This window comes from Atractosteus spatula, chromosome 3 (genome assembly GCF_055471065.1).
Source record: "Atractosteus spatula isolate fAtrSpa1 chromosome 3, fAtrSpa1.hap1, whole genome shotgun sequence".
NCBI lineage: Eukaryota > Metazoa > Chordata > Actinopteri > Semionotiformes > Lepisosteidae > Atractosteus > Atractosteus spatula.
The window spans coordinates 36,339,957-36,357,702 of NC_142708.1; the positions used below are offsets into that span (position 1 = coordinate 36,339,957).

A 17,746-nucleotide genomic window follows, 5' to 3' on the forward strand; every position below is an offset into this window, starting at 1 on the left:
CAGTCGGAGAAGCTTGGCTGGTATAGGTCTTGGCTCACCATCCACCAGCAACCCCTTTTCCTAGTCATATTGCTCTGGCCCTTTGATTAAAACAGTAAGAGCAATCTGAGTCCTCCATCTGACATTATGGTCACAAAATTTGCAAGTTTCCTTGGTATCATCCAGGCTGGTGAATCAGGATTAAATTGATTTTTTTGGATCAGTTGGTTAAAAAGGGAAAGGTAATTGATCATTATTTTCTAATAATTTAACTCTTAAACTATTTATTTCCAGGAAGACAAAATAGAGAACATTCTATTTAAATTGGACTTAAATGTTTTTAAAATTATTTTCTTAAACTTTTTTTCAAATAGGAAATGAACAACTTAGGAAAACTTGTACAAACTATGTGTAATCTCTACTCCTCCAGACATGGCTATCATGGTGTCTCTGCCCCAACCTCATCTCTGTCCATGAAGGCTGTCACTGACCTGAAGCTACACCTAGGCGCCCCTCCCTTGCACTCCCCTGACGCAGTGATCATTCACCCCGGAGCAGGGCTGGCCATGTTGGACCTCCTCGCCTCCGTCAGCTCTGAAATGCAGCCTGAGGTACAACAATACACACAAACATCCATGTTCTGCCGAAGAAGGCAGTAAAAAACATAATATACAGTTGCAAGAAAAAGTTTGTGAACCCTTTGGAATTACCTGGATTTATGCATTAATTACTCATAAAAATGTGGTCTGATCTTCAATTAAGTCTCAGTAATAGACAAACACAATCTTTTTAAATTAATAACACACAAACAATTGTACTTCTTCTTGTCAGTACTGAACACATAATTTAAACATTCACAGTCTAGGTTGGAAAAAGTATGTGAACACTTATATTTAGTAATTGGTAGAACCTCCTTTAGCAGCAATTACCTCCACCAAAAGTATTCATAAAATAATCACACCCAAAACCAAAAGATCACAAACTGGGGCTTCGGCCTGATATTGTGAAGGCAAATACCTTTACAAAAATCTCTGTGGATAATGATAATGCTCTATAGATAGAAGAATGTCATAATGTAGCTAACTAAATGGTGTATCTTTGTGTGGCAAGTCAGCTTGCTGCTATAAATATAACATATATTCCCCCTTTTTAAAAGCTGTTCGCTACCAAAATATGATTTTAAAAATACCTGGAGAGTAAACAGAAGAATTCTGTTCTTAACAAAGGAGCAGTAATTCATAAAATTGATGTCAGGAAATGACAAGAGTCCAGAAGTTATTACAAAAATTGTTTGCTAGTGTATTTCTGTCATATGTTCACACCTTATAGCATCCCTGACATGATAAGAAGTGTGTTAGTGGAAGATCATGCAGATGTGCTTTGTAAAATGTGAAGGAGTCCTTGTGAAACATGAGTAATGCTATGTTACTTCGGTTGGCTGTTATCTCCCAGCATGCCCTGGACCTTCAGCTTGCCATAGCAAACATCCTGCAGCTGCTGGTCCACTCTGAGAGGAACCAGCAGATAATGTGTGAAGCTGGCCTCCATTCCCGGCTCCTCCAGCGCTGCAGCTGCGCCCTGTCCGATGAGGATCACCCGCTGCACCCTCCGCTGCAGAGGATGTTTGAGAGACTTGCATCACAGGCTTTGCAGCCCATGGTCCTGAGGTATTCATTCATGTATCTAGCAGTTTGTTAGCAGATGCTTCACTGCCACAGAAGTCAGGCTTTTAAATTATGGTCTTTAGGTATTTAGCAATATCCTAATTCTGGATAGACGAATATCTCCACCTTCGAATTTGGAGCAGCAGGAAGTTAATGTAGAAGTTTTGTTTCCCCTAAAAACAAGTTTAATGTACTCATAGTATGTTTTATGAGGTCTTTCTAAAAGAGAAATAGTAACATGATCTTTTCCATTTTTTTAAAGAGCTCCACAAAAATGCACTTTAATGGAGATTACAATTTGCTGTTAGCCTGGTAAACTCCTTTGAAAGGAGAAGATTTAACTGCTTATATATTTATAAATATTTTATTAAAATAATTATTGAAACATTTGTCATTTTATTGGATATTTTTTTAAAGTGTCTTTTTTGTTTTAGACGACTCCAAAAGTTTTTTTAGTGTTTTATCGAAGAAGTGTTTAGCATGCTTTGAACAGGAAAATTTCCCCATCTTTGCTTTACAGTCTGTTACGTCCCAGTGTGTGGTCTTTGTGTGTTTTTTTTTATGTTCCACACTGCTGACCCTTGATTGTTCTCCCTCCCCCATTAGCCCACCATTACACCACTGTTTCAGTATGATGTCATCATCAATCAGCATCTCAGCCAATCATCTTATTCAGCATATAACATGGAGGTTTTCTGAAGGAAGAAGCCTTTAGTTTGACTTTGGTCCCGCTTGGTTTTGGTTATCGCTTTGCTTCGCTTTTGGTTATTGCTTCGGCTTTGTTGTTTTGTTGGTTTCTGTTTGTTTCTTTGTACTTTCGTTTGTTTGTGTGTGTATCCTTGTTTTGCCATTACCTTGCCCTAACGTGTTACATGTTCAACTTTTGTGTTCTTTTGTACACTGTTCCTGTTGATTACTCCTGTTTTCCCTTATTTGTATTCCTGGTTCACTTGTGTTTTTGTGTGAACTTTTGTGTATAAGGTTAGTTTAGGTTGTTGGGTACACTTTACACACTTGGTTGACTTTGTATTAGTAACACTAGTTTAGTACGGTTGAGTGCCATTTGTCATGTATGGTTTTGGGTAGTCAGGGGAGGTTAGTTAGGGTGTTGAAGACGCTGAAGACCGTGTGTTTCGGGTTTTCTTTTGTAGTCAGGTTAGATTTCCCACACTTTCCTAGCCAGCTCCATTTTGTTTGTTATTTTCTTTTCTTTGGCACCACTCTAGTTCCTTACCCCTGTGTTTTATCGTGTCTTACAAGTCAATTCAATTTAAAATAATCACTTTGGCACCCACTTTTGTTATCACGCTTCCTAGTCCCTCACCAGAACCCACCTGCTTCCAAAAGAATTGTCCTAAATGTTACACCCCTTTACCCCTAGACACTTGGGGTCGTAACACAGTCTAAGCTAATTTTTGCTATATCCTCATAATGGTGGCAGCACTTGGATTTCTGAAGTTTTTGATTGATCTTTTCTGAAGTAATTGTATTTAAAAATGCAGTGTAATTGTCCTATCCATTCCAATGTCAAGCCATATAAGTTTTTGAATTTGTGTACTTGTATGTACTGCAAGATGGATTTAAAGGTACCCTTTCCCCCTAATGTTTGGTTTACTTATTGATTGGGGAAAAAAAATCTAAGACTACTGCATTGTTAGATGAAATAGATCAGATTTTATTATAATTACCTTACTTCATGGATAAAGGTATGATATAGGTATGACTGATATTTCATGAAGGCATTTTCGGCAAAGAGTCTTTGTTTTTTTTTTGTTTATAAAGGGAATTTCTTCGCTTGGGAAATCCCTTGAATTGTGGGGCATGGGACAAGAAGCTTCTGAAACAGTACCGCGTCCACAAACCAAGTTCTCTGAGTTATGAAGCTGAAATGAGGAGTAAGTGAAAAATGGTTATTCAATATTAAAATAAAATAAACCACATAAAAACCAATCCCATTTGAATAGCTTTTGTAGACTTTGCAGTTTTCTTCACAGAGCATGGTTTTTGTGTTCACCCAGCTGGTTTTAGAAATGACAGTTAAGAAGACTTGCCTACCCATTGGGGAAATATTGTTCATTCTTGGTTCTACCCCAATTTGCTAACACTGATAAGTTCAAAAAAATAAAATGCACATATACTGACGGAGCATGTTTGTTAGAATTGGAATTAGAATTTAATTAGAATTAGATTTTTAAATTTGGGAATTTATCAGGATCAGTGGTTTTGCAGCATGTGATTTGGCTCTCAAGTTTATCCCAGCAGAAAACCTTTCATTGTGTGGTTGGTTTGTAAAATGGTCAACAAACATTCAAGATTTTAGTTTAAAAATTTAACAGTATATTTAATATCCATGAACAAATGGTGGAAATTCCAAAATCAATATTAATTTCACTTTAACACTGGATGTTGGTTTTAAATAAAAAAGCTGATAATTGTTTTTGCAGTGCCTAACTAACTGTGTTTGTTACAGTGGTGAGCTATGATATAAAAGTAACTTCTGCAATCTGATTCTGTGAATGAAATTTCAATGTCTTCAAATTATTTATTCCAGAAGTGATATTTGCAGACTCATTTCTTTTTTGAACAAGTTGAAAACCTGTCATTGAAAATGTACTAAATATTTTCCATACTTGCAAATAAAAGATTCTCATATTATACGTCTTTGATACCCCAATGAAGTAGCTGGTGACCTTGGCCAAGTTTATGTGTGCTTTTAAACTGCTAGTTTTATTATTATTATTTTTTTATTTCTAAGAGAATATACAGCTTACTTTCCCATGAAATGGGTGCTATTTTAAGTAGATAGCAGATGTAAGTAGATTCACAGATTAATGAATAAATGGTTTTGAGGATTTTTTAATTATATTTTTGGGGTTTGTTTTCTTCCAGACAGTATGACAATGTCCATGGAGGGATTTGGCCCTGACAGTGTGTTTACTGTGAATGAAGATAACAGTCAGTACAGAATAAGCAGAAGTCTGGTTAGATCAGCAGAAGGAAGCACAGTGCCTTTGACCAGAGTGAAGTGCCTGGTCTCTATGACAACCCCACATGATATCAGACTTCATGGCTCATCAGTCACCCCGGCCTTTGTGGAGTTTGACACGTCTCTTGAAGGGTTTGGGTGAGCTGGATTTATTTAACACAGACTTGTATAAGGGAAATATTATACAGTTAGCAATCTGTTGTGTTTTAATACTTTTTTTTCTGCAGTTAGTAAGAGAATTGTTTTTGGAGCCATATTGATTCATCTATACCACTGCCATCACTCATTTTAAAGTATTAACAAATGTGCCATTTAGCCAGGTAGATTTACCCTTCAGCAACGACACAAAATTATCCTTTGGTTTAGATGAAATTTTATTTTTAGTTTGTTAAAGGTTTGCTGCGATGGATAGGAGTGAAAACAAATATAAATTTAATACCTCAGTTCACTAATCTTTATAAAGTGTTATCTGTTATAAAATAAAGTTTCTTCAGAATATACACATTTTCTCATTAAATGTTTGTCATTCTTAATTCAAAACTCAATAATTGACTGTTTCTTGTATCTTTTTATGTAATTTTCCATTTGATAAAACACAAAGCTAATATGATTAAGTCTTTCAACCATAAGAATCCAACCTGTATCAAAGATAGTCAGGTTTGGTTAAATGGCAGAAGTAGTGAATGTTACGTTTCACTACCATCTATTGAAATGCACTTAATTGATTATCAAAGTAAATTGCTTGTAAATCTTAGAGATAGTAGTCATTCTGAAAAGTGGTTTGGCCCTTCATGAGTTATGTTTTTTTTCATATTCCTGCAGTTTTTTCTATTTATTATTCCATTTTAAAAATAAACTTCTCATAAGACATGCCACCTGTACTTACAAAATGTTAATTTCATTTTCATATTATGATATTCTATTGTAAATTACCGCGAAGAATGAACCTGAAGACATTCTTTTAATAAACCAGTAGAAAATGCCTAGCAGTCTTTTTAGGGAAATCTTCTTAGCTAATTATAGGATGTTTCATCCCATTTCTTCTCTGAGTCACTGTGTGACAGTTTTCTTTCATGCTGTGATGTGAGATTGAAGGGAATCATCGGCTGAGTAAGGGGCCTCCATGCTTCTGTGAATTCATGACTCACTACTAACACTTAGGGTCACAGCTCCTTTGAAAAAATCTTCCTCCTTGGCCACAACCAGAATGACAGGAATGAAAACCCTATACATTAACTGGCTGTTGCCTGTAATAGTGCTGGTTTTTGTGTTCTTACAGATAGATATTTTGACCACACATTTGCAATACACAATGATTGCAACAATTATTCAGACTGTATCTCCTAGTTGCCCTTTGCCTCTTATATGTAGAAGGTGGTAGTGCAAATTGTAGAATTTGTATTAAGTGAGAAAAAAATATGAATATATTTCAGTAAGCATATAAAAAAAAATCTGAACGTTTTAGCACCTTTGGAATAGAATGAAAGGTGATAGTATTTAATGGTTGGGTAGCTAGAAAGAATATACTTGACTCCTTTTGGCAAGGAGAAACATTTTGCCAAGTTTGCCATTTTTTTTCCCCAAGTTGATTCATTTGGTTAGATAATTCCAGGTACAGTATATATTTTTGTTATAATGAAACAGACATCAAACGATTTCAGACAGATACATCTGTAGTCCATTTGAGAAAGTATAATAAATCGAAACACAGTAAAAGAGTTTTCTTTCAACAATCAGGATTTTGTATATATAAATATACAGTGGTGTGAAAAAGTGTTTGCCCCCTTCCTGATTTCTTATTTTTTTGCATCTTTGTCACACTGAAATGTTTCAGGTCATCAAACAAATTGAAATATTAGACAAAGATAACACAAGTAAACACAAAATGCAGTTTTTAAATTAAGATTTTTATTATTAAGGGAAAAAAAATATCCAAACCTACATGACCCTGTGTGAAAAAGTGATTGCCCCCTAAACCTAATAACTGGTTGGGCCACCCTTAGCAGCAACAACTGCAATCAAGCGTTTGCGATAACTGGCAATGAGTCTTTTACAGCGCTGTGGAGGAATTTTGGCCCACTCATCTTTGCAGAACTGTTGTAATTCAGCCACATTGGAGGGTTTTCAAGCCTTAACCGCTTTTTTAAGGTCATGCCACAACATCTCAATCGGATTCAGGTCAGGACTTTGACTAGGCCACTCCAAAGTCTTCATTTTGATTTTCTTAAGCCATTCAGAGGTGGACTTGCTGGTGTGTTTTGGATCATTGTCCTGCTGCAGAACCCAAGTGCGCTTCAGCTTGAGGTCATGAACAGATGGCCGGACATTCTCCTTCAGGATTTTTTGGTAGACAGCAAAGTTCATGGTTCCATTTACCACAGCAAGTCTTCCAGGTCCTGAAGCAGCAAAACAGCCCCAGACCATCACACTACCACCACCATATTTTACTGTTGGTATGATGTTCCTTTTCTGAAATGCTGTGTTACTTTTACGCCAGATGTAATGGGACACACACCTTCCAAAAAGTTCAACTTTTGTCTCGTCAGTCCACAGAGTATTTTCCCAAAAGTCTTGGGGATCATCAAGATGTTTTCTGGCAAAACTGAGACGAGCCTTTATGTTCTTTTTGCTCAGCAGTGGTTTTCGTCTTGGAACTCTGCCATGTAGGCCATTTTTGCCCAGTCTCTTTCTTATGGTGGAGTCATGAACACTGACCTTAACTGAGGCAAGTGAAGCCTGCAGTTCTTTGGATGTTGTTGTGGGGTTTTTACTGACCTCTTGGATGAGTCGTCGCTGAGCTCTTGGGGTAATTTTGGTCGGCCGGCCACTCCTGGGAAGGTTCACCACTGTTCCATGTTTTCACCATTTGTGGATAATGGCTCTCACTGTGGTTCACTGGAGTCCCAAAGCTTTAGAAATGGCTTTATAACCTTTTCCAGACTGATAAATTTCAATTACTCTGTTTCTCATTTGTTCCTGAATTTGTTTGGATCGCAGCATGATGTCTAGCTTTTGAGGATCTTTTGGTCTACTTCACTTTGTCAGGCAGGTCCTATTTAAGTGATTTCTTGATTGAGAACAGGTGTGGCAGTAATCAGGCCTGGGTGTGGCTAGAGAAATTGAACTCAGCTTTCCAAAGATGTGATAAACCACAGTTGATTTATGTTTTAACGGGGGGGCAATCATTTTTTCACACAGGGCCATGTAGGTTTGGATTTTGTTTTTCCCTTAATAATAAAAACCTTCGTTTAAAAACTGCATGTTGTGTTTACTTGTGTTATCTTTGTCTAATATTTCAATTTGTTTGATGATCTGAAACATTTCAGTGTGACAAACATGCAAAAAAATAAGAAATCAGGAAGGGGGCAAACACTTTTTCACACCACTGTACATTTTGTAAACTGTTCTAGCCTGAATTTCTGTGTGCACATCTGATATCAAATGTTTGTTCTAAAAGGTTTCTTATCATAAAGGAGAAAAAATAATTTCTATGTTCACTTTATTTAAAATGTACTACTAAAATGTAGTACAATCACTTTTTCACACAGGGCCATGTAGGTTTGGATTTTTTTTTCCCTTAATAATAAAAACCTTCATTTAAAAACTGCATTTTGTGTTTACTTGTATTATCTTTGTCTAATATTTCAATTTGTTTGATGATCTGAAACATTTCAGTGTGACAAACATGCAAAAAAATAAGAAATCAGGAAGGGGGCAAACACTTTTTCACACCACTGTACATTTTGTAAATTGTTCTAGCCTGAATTTCTGTGTGCACATCTGATATCAAATGTTTGTTATAAAAGGTTTCTTATCATAAAGGAGAAAAAATAATTTCTATATTCACTTTATTTAAAATGTATACTACATGTTTTGTATTTTCTGTATAAAGAAAACAAATAATCACATTTCTATATGAAGGAAATTAATAAGAAAAATAATACAGTATGAATAACTGTTGTAGGCACTATGCACACACCTGGAATTAATGGATCTCTTTTTATCACACAGCTGTCTTTTCCTGCCCAGTCTGGCTCCCCACAATGTACCATCCAATAATGTCAATGCATCTGGGGTGAATGACGGGGCTGTTGTCAGTGGAATAGGAAATGGTTAGTATATGCATTTTTTAATATCATGTATTCTTTTTCAGAATATATTAAACATCTCTGTTTTCTGAGAACACAATTGTATAACTCAATTTGAATTTGAATTGAATTTGCTTCAGTGTTTTATTGATTGTATTTACTCAGCTGTGGCTACAGGAATTAGATTTTTTTAATAATCTTTGGCTAGCTAATCCTAAATGCATACATTATTTTGTATCAAGAGTAAAGTTATTGATTTTCTAATATCAAACTATATAGTACAAGTACATAATCACAAAAATGTGAAAAAGGTTGTTGTTGCCTAGATTTGTCTATTCAAAGTATAAAGATTTGAAAATGCTTTTGTTAATATTTTTAAATATATCACAACTCAAACTGTAGAATTTTGTTATGGATACCGCACGATTTTTATCTTATTTTCTCGTGGACAGGTTTTGTGCTCATTGTAAAGTATTTCGATGTGAATTTAAATATGCCATCTTTCATACAACCACAAGAAAGCCAGAAGCCGCTGTAAATAATATCATCAAGAATTTATGAAGTGATGTAGGCATAGAGTCCTAAGAGGAAATTGAATGTTTCCTGCTGTTAAAATCATCCTGAAATGTCTGCAGATGGTGTCATTTATATATAGATGGGAGCTTGTGTTCCCTGACCTATATTTAAAAGTGACATCATTTCTGTTTGAAAACATTTATCCTGGTTTTTAACACCTGTGGTTTGCTTAGAACCTTGAAGTAGCCCTTTTGGTGTGCCATGTTTTTACACAGACAATGGGAAAAAATAGTTTTAAGTGCTCATTATTGAGGCGTGTCTTTATAAAAGACTCCTAATTTCAAAAGTATTCTTTTGTAAAATCTGCATTATCCTATTTTGCTTTCCCATCTGTTTTCTGTAAAAACTATCTCGAATTTTAGTTTATACTGACACAAGCAATCTTCCTTCATGTTACTCTTTTATTGAATTAAATGGGTTTTGCATTGAAGTTTCAATTGCCTTACAATTGCAGGTTCTGTAAAAGAACCTGATCTCTATTATAGTAGGTGGTAGTGATGTGAAAAAAAGGGTTTTTATGGTCTTGTGTTTCATTTTCATTTGTATTGGATTGTGCTGCTCTTCATGGAGCTGCACAGTTCCAAAGACAGCTGTGATTCTCAGAGGATAGGTGTTCAGTTTAATTTTTAGAGGATCATGCTACTTCTAGTTAAATGGAGGAGCACAATGTTGTTATTCAGAGGTCCACTGGAACCCTGGCTTATAGGTGATTAGTTGAAGTCGATTGAACTAGCTGTAAAACTGGTCTACAATGGAACAAAGACTGTGCCCAGAATAGCTACAGTACTTTTGTGACTATTAGGCACAGTGTACTAAGGCATTGTTTACTGTTTTGCTTTTCACTTCAAAAAAAGGAGGTATCGAATAAGTAAATTAAAGTAAAATATGATTATTTTTTAAATTTGTTACAATTTTCTGGTCATTAGCCCAGATTTTTCTAGCCTCTAACTAAACTGTATTGTATTTGGCAGGTGAGAGACTGTTTCCTCCTCCCTCTGGTCTGACATACTCCTCCTGGTTTTGTATCGAGCGCTTCAGTAGTCCTCCCCACAACCACCCTGTGAGGCTGATCACAGTGGTACGCCGGGCCACCTCCTCTGAGCAGCACTACATCTGCCTGGCCATTGTTCTTTCAGCCAAGGACCGCTCGCTCATCGTGTCCACCAAGGAGGAGCTGCTGCAGAACTATGGCAAGTTCACTGCCTGCTCAGGGCTAATGATCCGTGGTACAGCTCAGCATTAACATGAATACCCTTTAGCATGAGCATGCCTGGGCTTTATCTTTCCTGTTTTCATAAATGTCATGAAAAAGTCTTGGCAATGTCAGTTAGTGGTGTTGTGTAACACAAAATTGAACCTGCACGTCTCTCATTAGAACAAGTAGACTGAAGATGGATGGATGGAATTGAGAGATTATTAACATATTGGTATCAAATACAGTAGAGTCCCGATTATCCGACCTAAATGGGACCGATAGTATGTTGGATAATCGAAAATGTCAGACAATGCGGAAACTGAGTAGACAATTCATAGAATAATGGAACGTAGTATAAGTATAAAATCTGGTTTATTAATCTACTGTAATACTAAAGTAATAGAGTATAGAACTATTGTTAGTTATTATTTAAAGAAATGACTGATTGGAATCTGTTTCCCAGATGTGCTTCTCTTCTTTGCGGCAAGGTCTCGCCAGCGTCTTAGTAACATGACATCAGTGGCAGTTGCTTCCTCTTGTTGTTCAGCATAAGCTAGTGCCACTTTGAGACCCTTCGCTATGACTGATTCTGGTTGAAAGAACTACTTTCTTTCTCTTCTCACTTGTCATGTTTCTCAAATAATACAATTATATTAAGGGAAAATACAATAGGAAAAATAAAACACAATCACTGTATGTACAGACAAAAATAAATCACGAGCGCAAATGAGCAAGCAAAACTAAGTCAATGGCGGCACGCGATGCACTAAGAGACAAAGCAGCATGGGGTTGGGCAAAATATTGTAGCACCCTGCCGAACACTTTAGCGGCTGCACCGTCCACTTAGCTATGCGCACACACACGGCAGGCTGGGGACGGTGCAGCCGCTAAAGCATCCGGCGAGGGCGCTACAATATTATGCATGCGCACCATACAGTATGTAGCATGTTGATTGGCTATATTGTATAAAACGGAATGTCAGATAATCGAGACTCTACTGTACCACTATAATTGGTGTTAAAAATATGGTGACTGCAGTCTGTTCATGTTGAGTTAGTACATTATATAGAAGTCAGCCCTGGTATTTGTGAAACCCTTTCTATATTGAATGTTTTTCTTTCCCAGTGGATGACTTCAGTGAGGAGTCTTCCTTCTACGAGATCCTTCCTTGCTGTGCACGTTTCCGCTGTGGAGATCTCATCAGTGAGGGACAGTGGCATCACCTAGTGTTGGTGATGAGTAAAGGCATGTTAAAGAACAGCGCTGCCACCCTCTACATAGATGGGCAGCTAGTGAACACAGTCAAGGTATGGACCAAAAACAAAACTTTTATTAAATTTCTGTATGTTATTCTAGGTCTCATTGATCTTAAGAAACTACTTTTTCTTTTGTTGTTATCCTAGTAAACAAATCATTTCTTTGTTTTTGGCACCACTTAGACCCACATCAGACCCAGATATATATTTTGGTACTCCTAAGGCTAATCATATTTTTCTGTTCAGTGTGTTACCTGGCATTTATATTAAATATAATGACAATCTTTTGATTATTAAATAGGGTGATGAGGGTTTACATATGACTGTAAAACCTGACAATTTTGTCGCCTTAATAAAGCCAATGCAGAAATAACCCAGGTGATGCAGTAGATGGAAAGGAGTTAAGCTGTCAAACATCAAACACTTATGCTGGCTCAATAAATCAGACCCAGTAAAATAGAATCCTTCCTTCAAATAAGTCATAAAATCATTGTCATTCTGCAGAAACATTTCTTTCTAGTGTCTTCCATTTTACTTGTTTATGCAGGTACCTCAAATGTTGTGGTGTAGATAATATGCAGATAATTATGATATGCTCAGATAAACAATTGCCTTATGAAGCACAAGCACCATAGCATCATTATAAGAAAACAGTTTGATTTTTTAGTTTAACAGCGAAATTACATTTGATTCTGAGTAGATACTAGAAACATATTAAAAGTTGAAAAAATAACACCTGTTATGAAACAAAATTTACTGTTTTTTCTTCAATATTCAGTGCCACATATCAAGGAAGATGCAAGTTCTTCACTTCATTCTAGATATTAAATTTGAAGTGGTTAAATCTTAACTAAGATTTCAAAGGCTGCGTACCTTAAATAAAAAGTGGTATTTTAAGCTGCAGTGGCCTGTTATAAAACATAAATGCTTTTGTATGTCTGCATCAGGAGGAGAAGAGAAGAAAATGAAATTTGGCGTGCTCTAGATGTTCCCAAGTTGGCTAAAAATCTCATTATAAAACCAGTATGGTTTTCCGTGACAAGAAGCACATGAGGGTAGCTGAGATGGTTTCAATTGGCGTTTGGACTCTAGAGTGGTCAGACAGCTGAAAGCTTCTGTCTAGGGAGGAATTGTGCATCTGATGAGCTTGCAGTGACATACTCAGACTATAGGGAACAGTTTGGTCACATCAAGTCTTGTATAGTGTTTTGTGTCAGCCATCAAGAGACCACTGTAAAATAATAAAACTGACACTTTGCATGAAAATGTCAAGTCTTTCTTCAGCATTTTTAAAATAATTTTTAAAATGAGATTTTAAATAAATTTAAAGCCTGTGCAGGTTCAACATGTGCCACCACTTGCCCTTTTAGAGTTACTTGGATTGTTCATATTTACTCTCATACTGTTCAAATATCACTGTCAGGCATCATGAACTAGGTGTGCCATATTTACAGTGAAGTGTCATGTCTACACTCCATCAGCTCAGGATTTTCTTCATATCCTTTTTTCTTCCAGTGAACTCCAGGGATTATAATTTTTGAGTAATATTAAAATTTCTAAAACTTAAAATGAGAAACAAAATATTTGTCAGTTCTTTTAATGTGTTTAAGTGAAGGAGGTGAAGTTTTAAAGCAGAAATAAATCCTTTTTTTTCTCCCTGTGGAATACTGCATTATATGGTCTTAAAAATCTGCAGAAGACCCATGTAGCTTGTTCGATAACTTGGTATTCTTGTTTGGAATTGTTTTGCTCCTTTGAGTGGTTTTAAAGTTTTTTTTCTTTATTACCTCATCTTGCAAAAATGTTCCCCTGACATACACCTGCCAGATCCATTTGTCATTAAACATGCTCGCTGCTCCAAAAGGGCCTGAAAGGATTGATAGTGCAAAAAGGAAGTGCAACATATCTGTCATTGACATCACTGCACGTGTGCAGACTCAGGAGTCACTGTTGCACTGAGACTTAGGAGAATCTTGCCTGAGGGTCTGCTTCTACAACTCAACCGGCAAAGGTGCTCAACTGAGTGCAGGTCCAGCTGTAAGACCCAGAAATCATGGGTTTCAACCAGGGTCATGTCATTAGAATTAGAATTCTGTGACCAGTATTCCTCAAGAGAGGTTGCACAATTGATTATGTGCACAGAGGTTAGGGTAGGAATTTAGGAACAAGGCTCTTTTGGCTCTCGGCACACAGCGACTTCTGCAACCTCTTCAGATTTGCAAACCTCTTGAAGTTATGGGTTGCTGTCAGTGAGGGACTGCCTTACAATACACTGTACCTCAGATACAGGGCTGTGATGCCTATGACTTGTCAAAAACTGAGTATCTTAAAGGTGAGCAGATTAGTTGAGTCTGCCTACACTTTCTCATTCTCCTCTGTGTGAAGTTGCAGTATTTGTCGCCATGAACCAAGATGTGAAAAACCTACAACTGGTGCTTCTAAAATAAGTCTATGGCCAATGCAGTGAGAATGATGCTTTTGGTCGTCAGTCAGACAGAGATCTTTGGGGAGATGGCACTCTAATTCAAGCATGACAGCTGCATGTCACATGCACAAGTATTGCATGATTTAAAATGTTGTTTTTTTTATTACATCTGGGGAATCAGAGAACAGTGACAATCCATGCATTTACTTTGTAGAAATTCACTTAGTTTTGCCATGCTTTTAAATGTTTTTAAATATTAATCAATGTTTAAAGATGTGCAACTAAGGCTGATTTTCCTATTCAAATGTGAAAGTGGAATTAAACAGGTTAAAATTTCTTGATTTTATGATGAAGCAATAAAGCATACAGTACTGTATTAAACTAATTCATGTAACTCACATTTTTAAACTTCACATTTGTTTTTGTTAAAGTTTGCACACTCCTAGGGTACAGAAACAATTGCCTTTTCACATATTTGCACAGCATATTATATGAAACAAGTAGAAAATTGTAATGTACTGTAGATGATAACTCCATTTTCGACTCATTTTTTATAGAGCATTTTTCTCAGTATTAAATTCCTCCCCTTGTGTAATTGCAATCTCCCCAGCTCCACTATGTACACAGCACACCTGGAGGTTCTGGTTCAGCCAACCCACCGGTGGTCAGCACTGTATACAGCTACATTGGCACCCCCCCTGCCCAGCGCCAGCTTTCCACTCTGGTGTGGCGTCTGGGACCCACGCACTTCTTGGAAGAGGTCCTGCCAGCTTCCAGCGTTTCCACTATATATGAACTGGGACCCAACTATGTGGGCAGCTTTCAGGCAGTCTGCCTCCCATGTAAGTACAGAATGCAGTACTAATCATTGTTTAAGACTAGTAGACCTTGTAATGAAAACAAAAAAGGGTCATTTTATTTTTTACAAAACATGACCTTTGGTCTCAAACAGCTGTTCTGTGTTGTTAAGCTACATTTGTTTTGTGTCTAGAGCTCTTCTTTGACTGTCAAGAGTACGAATTTAAGAAGATTCCTTCGGATTAATTGAAATTCACTTTTTTCAAATCAGTTGTTTTTATTTATTAAGAAATATGGACAGGAATTGTTTAGGAGGTAATGTGGTGGTTCTTAAAACAAGCATATGCTGTGAAGATATGAGAGGTAGCAGAAGACACTAAACTATCTGCAAATGTTTCAAATAAGACTAGGATAATTAAAACAGAGAACATTAGGTAAAGTAAGTTAAAAAATGCAAAAAAAGTCTGCAGTGCTGCATACAATGTATTCATGCAAACTTGTTTTTTTTTCCCTAATTTACGATGTTGCATAAGACTTCTGATTAGGTGTTTGACCTATTTTTCAACTAGAAAAAAAACCCACATAGTTTAAGATTGTTTATTGGCCACAGCCAAGAGAAAATAAATAAATAAAGGGAAGTTTACAAAAATATATATTTCATTTTTAGGGATATTTAATTTTTTTCCGTATCTATATTTCTAAAATATGAATAAAACATTTGTCAGGAAAAAGAAATTCAGAGTTATTACTACATAATGTAATAGTCCCAGATGACTTTGTAGTTCATTGTTAGTCTTATCTTCAATGGGGTCTTAGACAGTCTTGTGTCTGACAGGCTCGTTTAAGTAGTAGGCTGAGACAATTTATAAGTGATTGCTCTGGGATGTATTTCATAACCAGCAAAAGTACTGTTAAAAGAATGCAGATATGGAAATATATTTTCTAGGATGAAAACCTGTTACTACTTTTTTGGTTTATTATTTGGATATTAGCTTATAATTGCAGAAGGATAAATAATTTTCACAGTATTTGTAGCTCTGCAGGCTCTGACAGACTTCCAACTGAAAATGATCAGTGTTTACTTCATATGTGCATTGGGTTTTACAAGTACTTTACTGGATCAGACATTTTTCAGTTTTTCATCACAGAAGTACTTGATATGTTTTTAAATGAGCATTTGTCATTTAATTAATTTTGTTATTAATTGTCACCGTTGTTTAATTCTGTTATGCTTCAGACTTGGACCACAGTGGCAATGAAGCAGAGTATTTCTGCTGCATCATGATCCACATAAAGGATGTCGTTCTTCATTTACCGAGTGTCTTTGTATATTTGTTCTTGTACTTATAATCACATTAGACTCAGCATGACTGAGAGACTATGAAATCTGATTCATTAGCATGGTGCTCTTACCTGATAGCAGTGAATGCTCTATCACATTGAATTAGAAAAATAATGGAAAGTTTGAACTTTGAATGTCACTATTAACAAAAATAAGGAACTTGTGTGTGGTCCAAAAATGATTTCCTACATTGCTTTGAATAGTAGAAATCTCAACAATTATTTCACCAATTTTTATTGATTGTCTTGTGCAGGCCATGTCTGTGCCCGAGCCTGTAGTTTCTAACTGAAATGTGCCATTCATGAACAGTGACTGTTTTATTTATGGCACCTAAAAGAAGTATAAATCCCCGGTATTGCTTTGAATTCTCATGCTGCTAAAAAAATAACATTTGATTATATCTGTTTTACTGTATGCTTTTACGAGTTAGTAGTTCTCATGGTAGTTTTCAGTATCACAAATAACAAATAACTTGGGTTAATGTGACATTTAACATTTTAGTTTTCATTTCCATTTTAGTTTTATTCACGGTAACATCAATATTTAAAATTTCCGTGGGCAACCAGGTCTATACACAGTAGTGTTTTCTTAATTTTACTTTTAATTAAATCTGTCAGGTTGCAATGCATACAATGCAAAATGCAATTTGGGGTTAAAAGGATTTTAGAATCCCTTTCGAACTTGATCTTTTGCAGGTAATACCTATAATGTACATTTTAGTTATCTATTGTTAAACTCTTGTCAGCTTTACTATAAATAGGAATGGGATCTGTGGAAAGTAAACTGTGTTTGTGTTATGTACTGTACTTTGCCTTTGACCTTAAAAATCAAAATAATCTTGTGAAGAAAACCGTCCATAAAATGACCTGACCTGAGGAAATGCTTATCCTTCAGGTAAAGACTCAAAGGCTGAGGCTGCTGCTTCATCCCCTGTGGCCCTAGTGCCTGAAGAGAAGGTGTCCTTTGGGCTTTATGCCCTCTCTGTGTCCTCACTCACTGTGGCCAAGATTAGGAAGGTCTACAACAAACTGGACAGCAAAGCCATTGCCAAGCAGGTGAAGCTGCACTTTTAAAATTCTTTGGGTTAAATGAACACCATTCATGTTATTTTGTGTCATCTTGCAGAAATTGACTTTAAATTATTGATTTTTTTTCTCATCAGGGGAAGGAAGTTGATTTTGTATCAACAACTGAAACATCTTTACTCCTTTAATTTTCTATTCAAATTATGTTTACTTGGGCTGCTGCATCTGTAGAGCACTTTAGAGAAATGAACAGTGCACCGACAGCAGTTTTACAGAAGCAACAGTGTTTGCTCAGCACTATAACACACAGGCCCTTGAACATCCAAAGATTTTGAGCTAGAATGATTTGTTTCTGTATTTGTGATTATGATATTTTTATGTAATAAAGTCACATTCACAGTACGGATACTGT

At 36.2% G+C, this 17,746-nt stretch overlaps 1 protein-coding gene across 3 annotated transcripts in view; it reads left to right on the forward strand.

Annotated features, from left to right (window-relative positions):
• Window positions 1-17,746, forward strand: part of wdfy3 (WD repeat and FYVE domain containing 3) — a 152,285-nt gene that overhangs the window by 74,081 nt on the left and 60,458 nt on the right. For all 3 annotated transcript variants that reach the window (XM_088910742.1, XM_088910743.1, XM_088910745.1), the window contains exons 13-21: window positions 410-590; window positions 1,432-1,646; window positions 3,426-3,538; window positions 4,533-4,767; window positions 8,641-8,741; window positions 10,265-10,483; window positions 11,614-11,795; window positions 14,780-15,011; window positions 17,204-17,364. In XM_088910742.1, coding sequence (XP_088766868.1) covers window positions 410-590; window positions 1,432-1,646; window positions 3,426-3,538; window positions 4,533-4,767; window positions 8,641-8,741; window positions 10,265-10,483; window positions 11,614-11,795; window positions 14,780-15,011; window positions 17,204-17,364 — 1,639 coding nt within the window. The remainder of the gene's footprint in view (window positions 1-409; window positions 591-1,431; window positions 1,647-3,425; window positions 3,539-4,532; window positions 4,768-8,640; window positions 8,742-10,264; window positions 10,484-11,613; window positions 11,796-14,779; window positions 15,012-17,203; window positions 17,365-17,746) is intronic.